A 17,551-nucleotide genomic window follows, 5' to 3' on the forward strand; every position below is an offset into this window, starting at 1 on the left:
GTTCATTTCTTATATCACTATAGTATTCCATCACATTCATATACCACAACTAATTTGACCATTTCTCAATTGATGGCCATCCCTCTTTAATTTTCAGTTTTTTGCCACTACAAAAAAGGTTGCTTTAGGTATTTTTGTTGTATAAGACATTTTTTTTATTTCTTTGATCTCTTTCAGGTATACGCCTGGCAGTGGTATTTAAATTTATTAAATTTCTGTATGCAATGGCACTGAACTAGGCACTAGGGGTACAAGAAACAGCACCACAGTTCCTATCCTCAGGAAGTTTGCACTCCACTGGGGGAAAGGATATATATGGTTTGTAATGTGCTTTTAAATGCATTATCTTATTTAATTCTCACAAAATTCTCATTAAGCTAGGTGCTATCATCCCCATTTTTCAGATAACTAAAATGGAGGGTCATAGAAATGCTTCATCCTTGGTCACATATTGAATATCAGAAAATGGATTTGAACCTCAGCCTGCTTGACTCAAAGTCCGGTGCTTTTTCCACACAAATAAGCATAGTACAATCTAGCTCATGATTGGGACAAGATAAAGTACCCTTAGAAAATTTGAATAACCTATGAGCACTCTTTTATATTTGGAAGGATCTTTATAAATAATCTAATCAGCCCCTTCCATTTTACTAATGAGGAAAACAAGGACTGGAAAAGTTAGATGGTTTGCTTAAGGTTACTGGATAGTAGCAAGACTAGGATTTGAATTCTGTTCTGAGACTAGAAATCTAGTGCTATCTCACTCTGCCATCCTTCTTCTCGGGGAAGGGGGAGACTTCAGCACCTGAACTTATCATTGAAGGAAGAAAATTTCAATAGGCAAAGATGTGAAAGGATGCTCTGGGAAAAAAGAGACAATCTATGCAAATACATTGAGGTAGGATGTAGAAAGGTATTCCAGTTTGGCTGAAGCATAGGGTGTGTGAAGGAGAATAAGGTAAAACAAGGCTGAAATGGTAGGCTGGGAAAAGACTATAGAAGACCTTAAATGCCAGGCTGAGGAATTTGCATGTTATCTCAGAGAAAGGAAGAATTCTTAGCCTTTTGTGCCAAGGACCCCTTCGATAGTCTATTGAACCCTATGGATCCTTTCTCAGGATAATGTTTTTAAACACATAAAATAAAAAGACCTAAAATTGTGAAGAAAATCCATTATGTTGAAATACAGTTATCAAAAAAAAATTTTTTTTAAGCTCACTGACCCCAAATTAAAACATTCTGCTCTAAGGGTTCTTGGGTAAGACAGTAACATAATGAGACCTGTGTGTTAACAAGATGGCGGGTAGGGCATGGATTGAGAGGGGCAAGAATAGACAAAGGGGCAAATTGGGAGGCCACTATAGTAACTGTCCGGATGAGAGATGATGGGGCCATAAACTAGGCTAGTGTCAATATGAATGAATGGAATAGAGGGAAAGAATGTAAGATTTTTGGAAGAAAATTTTGGAAGATTTTGGAAAAATCTAATTCTAAATCTAAAATCTAATTAGAATTAGAAAAATTTTGGAAGAAAAATCAACAAGAATTAACCTAATGCTTAGCACTTAGTTGGTGCTTAATAAATGCCTTTTTTATCTGTCAAAGGCTTGGCAACTGATCAGATATGGGATTGAGGGAGAGGAAAGAATTCAGCCATGGGTCACTAGAAAACTAGTGGTTCCTTCAGAAGAAACAGGGAATTAGGAAGGTGGCATAAACTTTTGGGGAGGGGTAAATTCAGCTGTGGACATACTGAGTTTGAAGTGCCAGTAGGTAGAGAGATGTTCAGCAAGCAACTGGAGAAGTTAGACTGAAAAGAGAGCATAGTAGTCTCTTTCATAGTGGTGATCATTGAACCCATGGGAGCAAACGAAATCACCAGGGGAGATACTATAGAAAGGAGAGAAGAGGGATGAGGAAAGAACCTTGAACAAAAGCCACACTTAGAGATGGGGAAAAGATGATGAGCCATGGAAGGAAACCAAGAAGGAAGAGTCAGATAGGCAGAAGAACAACCAGAAAGCCAAAGGAAGAGAGATTATCCAGGAGAATTCAGAGAATTCAAGGATAAATACTGAGAAAAACCAGTGGATTTGTCAATTGAGACTTCTAATGACTTTTGAGGGAAAATTTCAATAGTCAGAAGTCAGATTTCCAGGGACCAAGGTATGAATAGGTGGAGTGGTAGGAGAAGTAGGTATAAACTACCCTTTCTAAACAATCAAGAGTGAAGGGGAGGAGAGATATATGATGACAGCTTGAGGGGCTGGCAGATTCAAGGCAAGCATTTTTTTTCCCCAAAGATAAGAGAGAATTCGGCATGTTTTGACTAGATTAAGGAAACTGCCTAGACGTGGAAATAGTGTCTAATTTATGACTTCAGTTCCAACTCACGCTTTCTCAGCCCCTTTCTTTTTCATTCAGTTTTAGCATAAAGGTAGTCCTGGCTACATAATCAGGTATTACTAGAGGGCAAGTGACAGTAGAAACCCAAGAATTCCGGTGACTCATGTTTGTACAACAATACCTCCAGAAGGAACTTAGTAAGCATTATTAAGCAGGGGGAAGAAGGGAGAAATAATTGAAGACCTTGGTGGGGGGGTGGGGATGGGGAGGCATGTCTCCATCTTTACTTCCAGATGAAGGTAAGGGAGTCAGATGGGAAAGGAATTTATATAAAGTGAGCAGTTGGCTAGAAAGATATTATCTGAGAATAGCACTAGGATTTTTTTTAAATTGTCCTTCAGGAGCTGTGGGTTCTTTTGGAATCTTTGCAATGTCAAGAGAAAATGGTCAATGTCCCCAGCACACTGGGTTCCCTCACTGTTAGATTAATTAGATGATTTATATAAGAGTAATGCAGAAAGAGAAGTCATGGATGAGGTCCAATCTAAATTGGTAGAAGGAATACCTATATCAGTAAGATCACAGGTTTAAGTATTGGAAATGTGGTTACTAAAAGCCAGCACGGCTTTACCAAGAGTGAGTCCTATAAAATTAAGAAAATTTCTTTTTTTTCCAACAAGGCAGCTAGACTGGTAGATCTAAGAAATGATATTGAGATACAGAAAGTATATATATGAAGATATGTACTCAGATTTCAAATTATGTGACGGTCTTTAGAACTATGTTTGTGAATAAAAAGAGATATTACCTAGATAGTTTTACTTTTAAATGGATTTGAGACTGGCTTAATGATTAGACCCAGAAAACCATTAGTTGATCAGTGCCAACTTGGAAAGAAATGTCTAGTGGAGTGACACAGAGACCTGTCCTTGGGAGTGTACAGTTCAATATTTTCATCAGTGACTGGGAGTGAGGCACATCCTCATATGACGTGAATATTAGAGAAAGAGCTAACATATTGCATCTAAGAGTCTACAGTGAGGAAATTCTTAGCACCCTAGAATGATGGTCTGATTTGAATAAGATAGAGATAAATGTTAAGTTCTAAACTTGGATTCAAAAAATGAAATTTGTAAATGTAGAGTCAGGGGATCATGGCTAAACAACCATTTCCATGGGAAAAGGTCTAGGTTTTTTGAGACTAGATCTCCCTATCTTGTTCAGACTAGAAGTGCGATGACCACACACAAGTACAATCTTTATAATGATCAGCTCCCAGATCTTTGGCCTGACTGGGTTTGGCCCTCCTTAGAGGCAGTCTGGCTCATTCTCGGGACCTCGCTAAGTTGGTGCCTGACTTAACTAGTCAAGACTTGCCCCACTGCAGTTTGGAAGAGCTCAAACAGTCTTCCGGCTTCCACTTCCCCAGTACCAGAGATTACAGCTGTGTGCCACCATGCCCAACTATAACATGATTTCTTAAAAATCCTTCCCAGCTGCTGCAATCTACACCAAAGGACTGTAAATTTTTATTGGGGATTGATGTGAGGCTAGGCTAGGGGAAATAGCAGAGTGAGAAGTATTTTTGGATCATGAGACACTGTGGGAAAATCAGAGCTGGATGATAATAGCAGGACCTTGATCAGCCTCCTCAAGGCAGCGTGAGTTCAATGGGCTCCTAAGGGACAGGTAAGAGGAGATATCAGGATGAGAGGAGCTAAATGGGAGGTAAGACCTTACCAAAGACAAACTTCACTTTGCAATGCTATTTTGAGCAGATTCTCCTTCCTCTGGAGGCCAAGCTAGTTTTTATTTATTTTCTAAAGTCTCTACTTCCTCTCTCCCTACCTCCTTGCAATTCCACCAGTTAGAGATTCACTTGAGTTAAGAAGTCAACATTCCTGAGACACTTAAAAAAAGGTAGGGATAGCAAAGCTTTGGAATCTGCTTCATCTAAACCAAGGAAATGCGAGTTGGATAGGAAAGAAGATGGGGGCTTCAGTTAAACCAAAGGAAGACAAAAGAGAGTCTGTGACCTTAAGATCAAGAAAACATTGTGTTTGGATCTACCCTTCTGGGGAAAGACATCGGCTCACCCAGAGTTACAGGCACAGGGATCTTCTGAGAGCCATTAGAGAAGTTTTCTATTTCACTCAGTTGCCTTTTCCTTCAGTCTAGCAGCCCCCCAAACACTTGATTTGATGATGTAAAAGCAACGATCGTAGCATTGTGGAAAAAGCATTAGATTCAGAATCACAGGACCTGGGTTTCCAAGTACTAGCTATGTGCCATTGGGCAAGTCAGCTTGGGTTTCAATTTCCTCATTAGTGAAACGAGGAGGGTTGAGTTAGATGACATCAAACATCTCTTCCAGCTCTAAGTCTATGAGCCTCTGATAACGATTGTGAATATCATGAAGCTTTTTAAATTAAGTTTGTTTGAAGCTTGATTTGATTACAACATTAATTGTCTTTTTATTTATTCTTATCTACCATAATTGTCCACTCACAACTTTGACAAAATTAGAGATAATACTAATAGATACTAATAGATATCTTTGGCCATCATCATCATTATGTAATGATTTAAGGTTTAGCATACACTATCTCATTTGATCTTCACACAGCCTGAGTTAGTAAGGTAGGTGCTATGAATAATAATAGGCAGATGGAAGTTAAGTGACTTGTCCAGGGCCACAAGTTAAGTATCTGAGGCAGGATTTGGACTCAGGTCTTCCTAACTTCAAGTTCAGTCCTCTACTTACTACTAGATAACATTGCTTGTAGTATGATATACATACTTATCTTCTCCTCCCTTCACACCGCCCTTCCAGAAAAATATCACAAGGGCTTAAAAGCTAGTAAAAGGAAGGTGGAAAAAGCTAAGAGTAAGAGGTTAACAATTAGCAATTAGAACATCAGACACAGAAGGAGCAGGTCAACATGGGAGAGATCTCCTATAGAAAACAGCATTAGTTCCAGAGATACCTATCATGTGTTTTATCCTTAGACAGAATATCAAATGGGGTCAATTGTGGAGGGAACTACTTATATTGCTTAAGAATCAGTTGATAAATGGTTCATTCATATGCTCTTCAAGTGGAGAAGCCAATGACCTTATAGGTATATTATGTATTCATTACTGCAAATAATATAGATCAGAAACTTTGAATTCAGGTACATGATGAAACTAGTTAAAATTCTGTTCATTTTTCTGTGACAGTGTGAGTACAGCAAAACAATAAGTCCTACACTTCTGTTTCCAACAAATCTATTTCTGGTGCTGAGCATTTTGATTTTCTTTCTCAGAATCTATACATGCTGAGAATTTGGAGGTAAGGATGGTATTTTACTCGATTAGATTCTATGAAGTCTTTAACAAAGAACTATAGCTAGGTACAAATTAGTGCAAGTAGTGAATCCCAGACTAGGTTGCATTTATTCAAATTCACACTATTTGAATATATTTATGGAAAATAGGCTCATTGGTCCCAGAACAATGGAAGTATGCCATGCACATTTGAATAGTGTGACCACTTCAGGATATTCATTATTTGTAATGATCAGTACCCAACTATATTTTCTCTCCCTACCTCTTAGTAATCTTTGGACAAATTCACTGATGCTACTACTTTAGAAAGGGCAACTTCAAATGTATACTGAGATGAGGTAGCTATGGAACTTCCTATAGAAGGCCCGAATGGTCAACAATGCATTTACATTACCTGATCAGTTGAGGATATTATTGGCCCAATATTTAATATGCTATTATGTTGCACTATTATGCCTACTAGTACGTGCTATAATACAGCTCAGCTATATGAGCCAGCTAATTTTCAGCTGAGGGCATGGCTGGCTTTTCATTTTCATGGCATATTATCTCCTGGGCTGCACCCAAACAACCATTGTTTTATAGCTATAAAAACTCTGGCTAATTACAAATCATTAAACTTTGATCCAATCAATTCAAGATCATTCCCCATAAAATGCAGAGGCATATCTTGGTTCTACAGATGGACAAAATTAAAACTATGAAATCAGTGATGCTTTCCTTGCTTAGAAACTAAGGGAATAAACAGCAGACTTTCCTGGGAATCTAACCCAAAATGAAATGAAATGTCACTAGACTCAAAAGTACCTGTAGAAGAACTCCTGGTGTATATTCGCCTTCATCCAGGACAAGTTTTGAGCCATACCAGAAAGCTAATGAATAACTGAAGAAAATGATACACCACATATATCCAGTAAATAGTCCCATTATCATCCCTTTTCGAATCCCCCAGCGCTGGGCAAACACAAGATTTTTGTCATACCTGTGAAAGAAGAACAAAGAAAGAGAGTTATTTCACAATTCTTGGGAATATATGGTTGAAAAATTATTCCTATCCCAATGTCATGGAACATACCTCTCACCCCCCAAAATAGTCACAACATCATGGTGTTTCTGGATTGTGATCTACAATTTTAACCATCTACCCTGAGGCACTTTGTGGCTGCTTTTCCACATGTTCTATTTTTAATAAACTTGAGAATTTAAAAAAAAAGCCTACTGAGCTTAAGTTCCAAGATAACAAACCTCCTCCCTCCCCACTCAAATCTGGTTTGTATAAAATCAAAGCACAGTCTATAACTGATAATATTTTTTTAGTGTATCCCTATGTACTTTTTTTTATCCCCAAAGAGATCTCATTTTAGGTACTCAGCTTATTCGCAGGGCAATATAGCATAAAAATATTATGGCTTCCATTTGTTATTAACAATAAAGTAATTAACAGTTATCAAGGATAAGGCAAATTCAGAGGAAGATTTGTACTTCAGGTAAGGGCTGGACTATATGACCTTAGAAAGATCTTGCAAATCTAATATTCTGTAGTTCTATAAATATTGATTCTGGCAGACTGCTGATGGTGTGCAGTTCAACATCTTAAAATATTAAGACTATAGCTTTAGGGCTGGAAAGGATCTCAAAGATTACCTGATCTAACCTTTATAGATGAAGAAACTGAGCCCCAGGGTAGTTAAATGATTTACCCAAGGTCCCAGAGGTTATAAGTGGCAAAGGCAGGTTTTAAACCATGTCTGTTGCTTCCAAATTTTGTAGTGTTTTCACTATAGCATATTGCCTATCAGAAGTAGGCAAGGGGACTCCTGGAGGTCCTCTGAAGCCTATTTTCTTATTGAGTTGGTGTATTCAATAGCAGCCTAGACTAAATGGTAGATCACACTGCATTCTGTGAGAAAGAAAAAATGTTTACATCAAGTTGGTGGCAATTTTATGAAGTTAAAACTTATCCTTCGACTGTTGGCTCACAGTCATTTATTTTTGTTGTTTAAAAGAAGAATTAGTCTTTGGGGTTACAATCTTTGGTATACTTATGCTGAGTTTTGCCTGCTAATGTAAAAACCATGTAAAAACTCAAAAATGTCAATGGCATCCTCATATAAGATATAGATACCATGGAAGTACAATTGTTTTCTTTAAAAGCAGCAAACTGAGAATTAATATTATGCAGCATATTTGTCTAATATGGATAGTCACCAAAGTCTGAGGGACATAGAAAATCAGAATCTATTTCTTTTTTTAAAATATTTTTTAAAAACCCCACATTATTAAAAGTCAGCTGACTCTTTATGGTGCTTAAATGAACTATTTAGTTCATTCAATTCAGGATTGAAGAAGAGCAAATATCTTGATTTTTTTTAAAAAAGGAAAAAAGCTGATTCTATATGGAACAGTGAACTTGATATCAACTAGCAAAATTCTACAATATTATTAAAGGGATGCCTTTTGAACATCTAGGAGAAGCTTTCAAGGAGCCAATATGGCTATATTAAAAATCAGTCAGGCCAGGCTTCCTTTTGTGAAATGATTACTTGACTTGTAGATCCTGTAAATATTAATAGATAGAACTCCCTGGATTTTGGCAAAGCACCTGACATCTGTCTCTTTTGCCATTCTTATGAAAAGGATGGAGTAATATGGTAGAAACAAAAATGCTGTTGGATGGATTCAGAACTGTATGAATGGCTGGATCCAAAGAACAGTTAATAATAGCTCATTGAGAACTTGGAATGGCATTTCCTGTGAAGGACTCTTTGAATCTATACATGGCCCTTGTCAGTAATTTATATAATAGAGATGACATGTTTATCAATTTTATAGGCAATGCAAAGCTTTGAGGACAGCTGACACACAAAAGGACAAGCATTCAACATATCTTGATAAGCTAGAAGAGAGGTGTCAAACACGAAGCCTGTGGACTTCCTGCAGCCCACAATCCTCCCTAGTGCTATGAACCAGTTTTCTATTTGAGTTTGGTACCACTGGGCTAGAGCAAATAAAATGAAATGTAATAGAGATAAATGTGAAGTATTAAATATGGGTTCAAAAATCCATTTTAGTAGTATAAGATAGGGAACTTGTGTTTAGAAAGCAGTTCATTTAAAAAAGATCTAGGGATTTTAATGGACTTCAGACTCAATAGGAGAGAACAGTGAGAAATGACAGCCTTGGAAAGCTAATTCAGTCTTAGGAAGTAATAGTCCTGCTACATTTTTTCCTGGTCAGACCCCATATGGAACAATGAATAATGGATTAATTTTATTCTGAATGCCGCAGTCTAGGGAGAACTTGGATAAGGTTTGTTGATAAAGTGTTCAGAGGATAGTGAAGATTGTGAAAGGCCTGGAGATCTCACCCTATGAGGATTGGTTGAAAGAAATAGGTATGTTTAGGTTAGAGAAGAGAAAACAGGGGGAAATGATAGCTATATTCAAGTATTTGAAAATCTGCTTCATAGAAAATGATTTCAATTTGCTTTGCCCAGCCATAAGGGGCAGAACTAGGAGCAGTGGTTAGAATTGGGAAGAGCCAGATTGATGTAAGGAAAAGCTTCCCAATAATTAGAGCTCTCCAAAAGTAGAATATACTACCCTGGGAGGTACTGGGTTCCTCAAATCAACAAGAATTTATGAAGCACTTACTATGTGTCAGGAACAGCGCTAAGCGCTAGGAATATAAAATTCAAGTAGAGAGAAAGACAGTTCTCCCTGTCACAGAGCTTGCAAGAAAACTGAAAATGTGGGGGGAGGGAAGGATAAAGGGAGGGGAGGGTTGTAGGGAAAGTCTGGGAGAAGAGTCAGGATTGCAGCCTGGAGAGCAATGAGGACATGGTGGGTGACCTGGGCGTCTTTCTTTAAATGGAGGTTCTGGGAGGAACCAGCCAATGAGAAAGCGCGATCACAGGGGCAGAGGGTACTTCCATTGGGTGAAGTGTGGGGCTCAAGTGAAATTTCAGAGTGAAGAGGTTTCTGGGACATTGCAGGGAAAATCTGAAAGGAAAGATAAAGAGGGTTACTCCTCCCTAGAGTTCTTCCAGCAGAGTCTGAGTGAACTTTTGTTATGTATGCTATAGAGGACATTTTCACTCAAGAGGCTATCCTCTGAGACCCTTTCCAATTTGGAGATTCTACAAGTTTATAATTCATTGTAAGTCAACAAACACGTATTAAGTGCCTTCCTTTAAATGCAAGGTACCACTATTTGGTACTGTTTAGGATAAAAAGAAGTCAATTGGTTGAACAGACAGATATACAATGTACAGAGGAAAAATGGACCATTTTGATTACATGAAATTTTTAAAAGCTCTTGCGCAAGCCTACTGCAGTAAAAAATTAAAAGTAAAACAGGTAACTGAATGAAAACTCTTTACAACAAGTTTGATGAGTATCTTATTCCTATGATATGTAAGGAACTGATTAAAATTTTAAGATCAAAAGCCATTCCCCCAATATGATACGAAAGGTCTTTCAAAGGATAGGAACAGACAGTTTTCAAAGAAAAAATGCAATCCATCAACAATCATATGGGGGAGAAATGCTCTAGATAACTAGTAATTAGAGAAATGCAATTTAAAGAAACTTTGAAGTTCTGCCTCACATTTCCCGTACTGGCAAAGATGACAAAGAGGAAAATGACAAATGTTGGAGGGGTTGTGGGAAAACTGATATATGGCTGGTGGACCTGTGAATTGGTCCAGCCTTTCTGGAAAGCAACATGCCCATATGAAACTACCAAGATGGATACACACACACACACACACACACACACACACACATATACATACCCATACATACATACATATGCACACACATATATACACACATACATATATGTATATATACATACGTACACAAACATACATGTATACATATATATGTATATATTGACCCAACTATACCACAAGTAGGCCTATACCCCAAAGGATCGTAGAAAGAGGAAAAGGACCTATATGTACAAAAATATTTATACTAGCATTTATTGTAGTCAAATATTGGAAACTAAGGCAATATCCACTTATTGGTAAATGATTAAACAAAATTGTGATTATATGAATGTAATGCGATATTATTATGGTATAAGAAATGATAAAATGGACAATTTTGAAGGAATCTAGGAAGCCCTATATAGACTGATACAGAGAAAAGAAAGAAGAACCAGGAAAACAATTTATGCTATGAAAGCAGCATTATAGAGAAAAACAACTTCGAAAAACTTTAGAACTCTGATCAACACAAGATAAACCTGGAATCCAAAAGAATGAGATGAAAAACAATACTCACCTTCTGAACTGTAGAAAGAGATGGATATTTTAAAGCATGGCTAATGTGGAAATTAATGTGGGGATCCAGGAAAGACTTTAGAGATGAGTTTTTAGGTACTAGAAAAGAGCCTTGGGGATTCTGAAAGGTGGAAATTAGGAAGGAGTGAATTTCAAGCCTGGAGAACATCTTGTGGAGGCCCAAGATGGGATGTTGAGCTCCAGGGAAAAGAAACGATTAGTTATTCCAATTGTCTGGAACACAGAGTGGATGAAAAGGCACCATGTAAAATAACACTGAAAATATAGGTTGGAACCAGTTTGTTGAAGGCATTCTCTGTTGTGTGTTTTCTTGTCTTCTGTCGAATACTTTGAAACAATTATCATCAGTGTGCTAGTGACTAAGGTGAGGTAGTTCAATTAAGATAATGAGGAAGACAATAAAAATTAAAACTTCACATTTATAATAAAAAAAATACAAAGGAACCAACCTTTCTACCTCTTTCTTTTCACCACCAAAAGCAGCCACTGTTCTAATTGAGGAAAGAACTTCATCAGCCACAGATCCGGCTTTGGCATATGCCTTCAACTCTCTGGCAGTGAGTTTGGCCACACTCTGAAAGCGCAAACAAGAGAGAAAAACCAGAGACAAAGTCAGCTAATTTGCCCTTGTGGTGCCTTCTCTTACTAAATAAATTAAAATAAATCACTGCATGATAAGGCAGCTAGACTGTGCAGTGGATAGAGTAACCTACTTGAAATCAGGGAGGACTGCTTTCAAATCTATGGTTACTAGCTGTGTGACCTTGGGCAAGTCGTTTAATTTATCCTAGCCTTAGTTTTCTCACTTATAGATGAGATGGAGAAAATGGGGATAAACATAATACCTGCCTCCCCAGGGTTGTTGTGAGGATCAGATTATTAATTATTGAATTAATTATTATTAGTTTATCAGATCGCTAATGAATTAACATGTTTAAGTACTTTACAAACCTTAAAGTTATACAAATGCTACCTCATAGAATGATAATTCAATTCAATTAGACAAATAGGACAAATATTTACTAAGTGCCAATTATAGGCAATGGCCCTAGACTAGTCCCTCAGGATGCAAAGGCAACAATGCAATACGCCCTGTAGAAGAGGAGTTTCCATTCTACCTGGGAGATATAAAATAGTTATGCAAATACAAGGAAACTGAAAGAGGGAGAAAACGGGAGCAAAGGTGGGGGAGGGGAAGCTGAGGTCTCAAAGAAGAAGCAAAACCTGAGTTGTACCTCGAAGAAACTCGGGGATTCTAAGAGGCGAGGGTCAGGAGGGATTATAGCGTAAGGCACACATGGCCGACAACCAGTACCAAGGCAGAAGGAGCGGAGATGGAATACTGAGCCCAAGAACCAGCCAGCAGGTCTGGGAAGGTAGGTGGGAGTCAAAGTGGGGAAGACTTTAATGTCTAAACTAAGGAGCTTGTACAGGCACACCTCAGAGATATTGTGGGTTAATTCTAGACCACCGCAATAAAGCAAATATCGCAATAAAGTAGGTCACTTGAGTTTTTTGGATATCCAGTTCATATAAAAGACATGTTTACGCTATACTGTAGTCTATTAAGTGTGCAACGGTACTAACTCAAAACAATGTACATACCTTAATTTAAAAAATACTTTATGGCTAAAAAATGCTAATAATCTTTTTGCTGGTGGGGGAGGGGGAGGAACGTGCAGGGTGGTGGTGATTCTTGCCTCCTCGTTGATGGCCGTTAACTGATCAGGGTGGTGATTGCTGAAGGTTGGTGGGGGCTGCGGCACATTCTTAAGACAACAATGAAGTTTGCTGAATCAATTGACTATTCCTTTCACTTGAACACTTAGAGTCCATTGTAGGATTATTAATTGGCTTAATTTCAATATTGTCATGTCATAGGGCATAGGGAGATCAGAGGAAAGGGAGAGAGACTGGGGAACTTTCAGTTCATGGAACAGTCAGAACACGTGCAACATTTATCAATCAAGTTCACCTTCTTAAATGGGCATGGTTTGTGGCACCCCAAAACAATTATGATAGCAATATCAGAGGTCATTGATCACAGTGCACCATAACAAATATAATAGTAATGAAGATGTTTGGAATATTGCAAGAGTTACTGAAATGCGACAGAGAGATACAAGGTGAGCACATGCTGTTGGAAAAATGGCACCAGTAGACTTGTTCGCCGCAGGGCTGCCACAAACCTTCCATTTGTAAAAATGCAACATCTGCAAAGTCCAATAAAGTGAGGCACAATAAAACAAAGTCTGCCTGTAGTTTGTCCTTGGGGCAATAAGGAGTAGGGAACTGACATGGTGAGACTTATGTTTTAGGAATATTACTTTGGCAGCTGAGGGGATGGAGGATGGATCAGCAAGGTGAGAGGCTGTAAACGAGAACAGTTAGAAGACTATTGCAATAATCTAGGCAAGAGGTAATGAGAGCCTAAGTTAGAGTACTGTGGCTGAAATATTAGTGATACACTGAAGCCTCAGCCCAGCAATATTCACAACAAGACAAAATGTCATCTATGGTAGGTCTATTTTGGACTAGATCCAAGAAAGTTTAGTTATTGAAATGCCAAAATGATTTAAATATAATGCCATCTAACCTAAGAGCTCTTGACCTAGGGCATGTGAACTTGGTTTTTAAAAACATTTTGATAACTATTCCAATATGATTGGTTTCCTCTATAATCCTATATATTGTTTTAATGCATTTAAAGACATCATGCAGAGGAGTCCCTAGGCTTCTGCCAGATTCTCAAATGGATCCATGAAACAACAAACAAAAAGCTAAGAATCCTTGATCTAATCTTTTAATTATATCATTACGAGGCATCTAGGTGGTACAGTGAATACAGTACTAGACCTGGAGTCAGGAAGACCTGAGTTCAAATCTAACCTCAGATACTTACTAGTTGTATGACTTTGAGCAAGTCACTTAACTTCTGTCTGCTTTAGTTTCCTCTACTGTAGAATGGGAATAATACTAAAAACACCTACCTCACAGGGCTGTTGAGGATCAAATGAGATAATATTTGTAAAGTACTTAGCATAGTGCCTGAGGTACTTAATAAATGCTTATTACCTCCCTTGTTCTATTAGGAACATTTTGTGTCATATAGCTTGCTAATTAGTTTTGATTGATGACCTAGCTATAGTGAAATGATCTTGTGAAACGATCTATGAATCTGTTTTCAGTGTTTACGTGCGGTCTATTCTCAGTCTAGAGCTGAATACAATATATGGTGTTCCTAAAGTCTGCACATATAGGCAATTGATGGCAATGTGGAGTTATTGTGTCAAGTTCACGTGAATCTTGCAACCTTTGCAACACAGATGATGGAAATCATATTGAAGATGTTATTTGTTAATATTCCAATTAAATAAAATGCTGTTGAAAATTTCATTCATTTCATTTCTTGAAAATGTGCATTTTTGCCTATGTGTCCAGACTTTAGGAACACCCTGTATTTGATTACACATTTCCTTTTTGCTTGAGTTCAGGAAGAATCATTCAGTTTGTCATTTCTTCTAATAAGGATTTCTTCTCATATGGATTTAAAAAAATAATGAGGAATGCTTGTGGTTATTAAGTTAATTTATTTTGATAACCCCCCAAATTCCTACTCCTGAGCACCTATGCTTCCTTCTTCCAGAATACCTATAGTGACTAGGACTATACCAATCCACAAACATCTGTAAAATGAGGCTAATGTTGTGTGTATTGCCTATTTCAGAGGTATTGGGAGGAAAGTGCTTTGTATACCTTAAAAATGCTTTATGAATGTGAGTTGTCATCAACTTCATCATAACTGCTGCTTGTTAAGCACTATTTGCCATACCTTGTGCTAGACAGAAAGAAGCCCCAAGATGACTTAGTGAAGCAATATGCTCTCACTAAAGGTAGGCGATTACATTGATTATTTGGTAGAGAGACATTTGGAAGTATCTTTCTCCTACTATTCTCCTATCTCTGGCTATGCTTCTAACATCTTATCGGTGACCTAAAACACCACAGATGACAACTGATAGGAATAATCCTCATTGTGATGATACTCTGGGAAAAGCCAATCCTGTTCAGACTTTCAGCCACACTATTGAAGTCAATTTCTTTCTGAAGTTGGATGAATCCCCGGTAGGCACTCTTACCAGACCGATGACTGCTGCTCCTACTCCAAGGAGAGGACTGACTGAAATCATAACCAAAGTCAGTTTCCAGCCTTGGAAAAATCCCAACAGGAATCCAGCAATACAAGTGGTCATGCGCTGGACAAAGATGGCGACCTGGTCAGCAATGGCCTCATTGATTTTATTAATATCGCTGTAAACAAGAAATGTTGTGATTTTAAAAAAACTGCATTATGTCCACTGAAATGACATTTTTAGATGTTTTCATTCATTTCCAGTTAACGAGTCCCTTTCCACTATACACGAAACTAATGCCTTAGTTTCGTCATCTATAAAAAGAGAAGAGGAGGTTTTGATCTAGATGGCTTCTAAGCTCCTTTTCAACCCTACATCTGCGATCCTACTCAAACACAGAATAGTAAGATATATGTGCTGAAGTGCTTCTTAGAAAGTCAGTGAATCCATTCCATCATTTCCACATAAGATTTTCTCTGATTGGTCAATCACAGATTGGTCTGCTTTTTTTTTTTAAATGGATTTACAGAGAAGGAGCTCTACTCTATAGTCCAGTTCTTTCTTTTAACTAACATAAATTCCTCCTGTTCAACATGTTATAGGGAATATGTAATATAACTGGTCACTGAACATTTCACATTCTTGGAAATCCTCATGAATTGTATTGACAGGGGTTAACATGGTAGGACTGAAAAATCCAGTTCAATTTGCTAAACTTGCCCTATTAGGACCTCATCTAGAAGTTCATGGGGCTTGCCAATAGCTGCCAACCAGTGTTTGTGATTTCCATTTTCAACCACTCCTTTTCCAGGCTGCTTTTAGATCCTAGAATGATCCTCCATGTAGGTGAGCTAACAAGTTCCCATTTTATCTCTGTGTTGCCTCCTACTCTCCCTCAGTTTTCTCTTCTTCTTCAGGCTTAAGTAACCCAAGACCCTTTCTCATAAAACCAATATTCTAATGTTTTGATCATCACCACAGGCTATAGTAAGTTTTCCATTTGTGATTGTATAATTACTATAGCTGACAATGTATAGGGCATAAAAATATCCCTTTCAGGAAGCACCATTTTGAAGATTAAACACATCAGAAAAATCATAGAAGAAATTATTTCAATGTATCATCTAGTTTGGAAACATATATATGTATATGTATATATATATGAATATGAACAAGGTATTCCAAAGCTCTTAGTGCAGGTTTAAGCTTTAGTGGCTTCACACATCATATATGTGTATTTTTGTATATACACACACTTATACAAACATATATGTATATATATGGCATTCCAAATTATATATTTACATATACAGTGTCCTAAAGGTATGTCTATATTTACATACGTATGTGTGTGTGTGTGTATAGTAATATCCTCGTCTTTCGTAAATACTTAGGTTGTGACATGCAATGACATTTATGTTTTGAAACATTGTACTGTTGATCTACTTACTCTGAGATTCTGGTATTCAGCTCTCCCACTGAATTGCAATCAAACCAGCCTATTTCCATTCTCATTACTTTCCTAAAGTAAACTTGTCTCATTTTCTGTATCTGACGAGCTGCAGCAGTTACCCAAAAGAATATCTGGGAAAAAGTAATACAGGTTTTTAGTACAAAGATATTAAAATTCCATTCCAACAAATTCCACTTTATCACTCTAATAAGAAACTACTTTCAAAATAGCATTGGGAGAGAAAGAAGAGGGAGAATTTGCTAGATACTGTGCTTTAGAAAGAGTGGCTGGCTCTGGACCTGGTTACTTAGTTCTCATAGGGCATAGGAGCTGTCTCCAGGGTATTGGTTTTTTGTTTGGTAGGGGAGGGGGTGGTCATAGGATGTAAAGACGGAAAGGATCATGGACATCATCTTGTACAACCCCTTCATTTAACCAATAAGGAAACTGAAGCCCAAAGAAATTTAGTGCCCAAGGTCATTGAGGTAATTAATAGAGCTAGGATTTAAATTTCCGTGTCTGCCTTCTTGTCCTACAGGGATTAAGCATAATTCCCTAGCACTCTATATCACTTGAATATGTTTGTTTTATGGATGTGCACAGAAGCTCCCCATCAGTCTTCAGGAATGGGTTACTGGTCAATGAGTCTCAGGTCAAACCAGGCAAAAGCCGTGATACGGGCAGAGAATGAGAGAGGAGTGGGAGGGTTTTTCTTTTCTCCACAGCAAAGCAGGGCATGGTATTACACTCCCACCAAGCTATAAAGGGAGAAACAAGTTGATTCATTCTGACAAGAATAACTTTATCTCTGCAAGTCTTAAGTCAGCAGTGAATTTAATGTTTCCCCCACAAAAGAACAGCCCCAAAATGAATTGTTTTGCAAAATAGGTCAAGTAGACACCTGCTATCAGAATGTGGAGGGTCTGTGGATAGATTTCAGGGGGCCTGTGAACCTGGAGAGGAAAACTGTATCTTTAT

General features: G+C 37.8%; 1 protein-coding gene across 1 annotated transcript in view; it reads right to left on the reverse strand.

The window, feature by feature from the left end:
* The window catches only part of ABCB11 (ATP binding cassette subfamily B member 11), a 112,873-nt gene that overhangs the window by 66,964 nt on the left and 28,358 nt on the right, over positions 1–17,551 (reverse strand). Inside the window, 4 exon segments of the mRNA XM_036743297.1 lie at positions 6,484–6,658; positions 11,437–11,561; positions 15,127–15,298; positions 16,571–16,704. Of these exon segments, the coding sequence (XP_036599192.1) occupies positions 6,484–6,658; positions 11,437–11,561; positions 15,127–15,298; positions 16,571–16,704 (606 nt within the window).

This window comes from Trichosurus vulpecula, chromosome 2 (assembly GCF_011100635.1).
Source record: "Trichosurus vulpecula isolate mTriVul1 chromosome 2, mTriVul1.pri, whole genome shotgun sequence".
NCBI classification, from domain to species: domain Eukaryota; kingdom Metazoa; phylum Chordata; class Mammalia; order Diprotodontia; family Phalangeridae; genus Trichosurus; species Trichosurus vulpecula.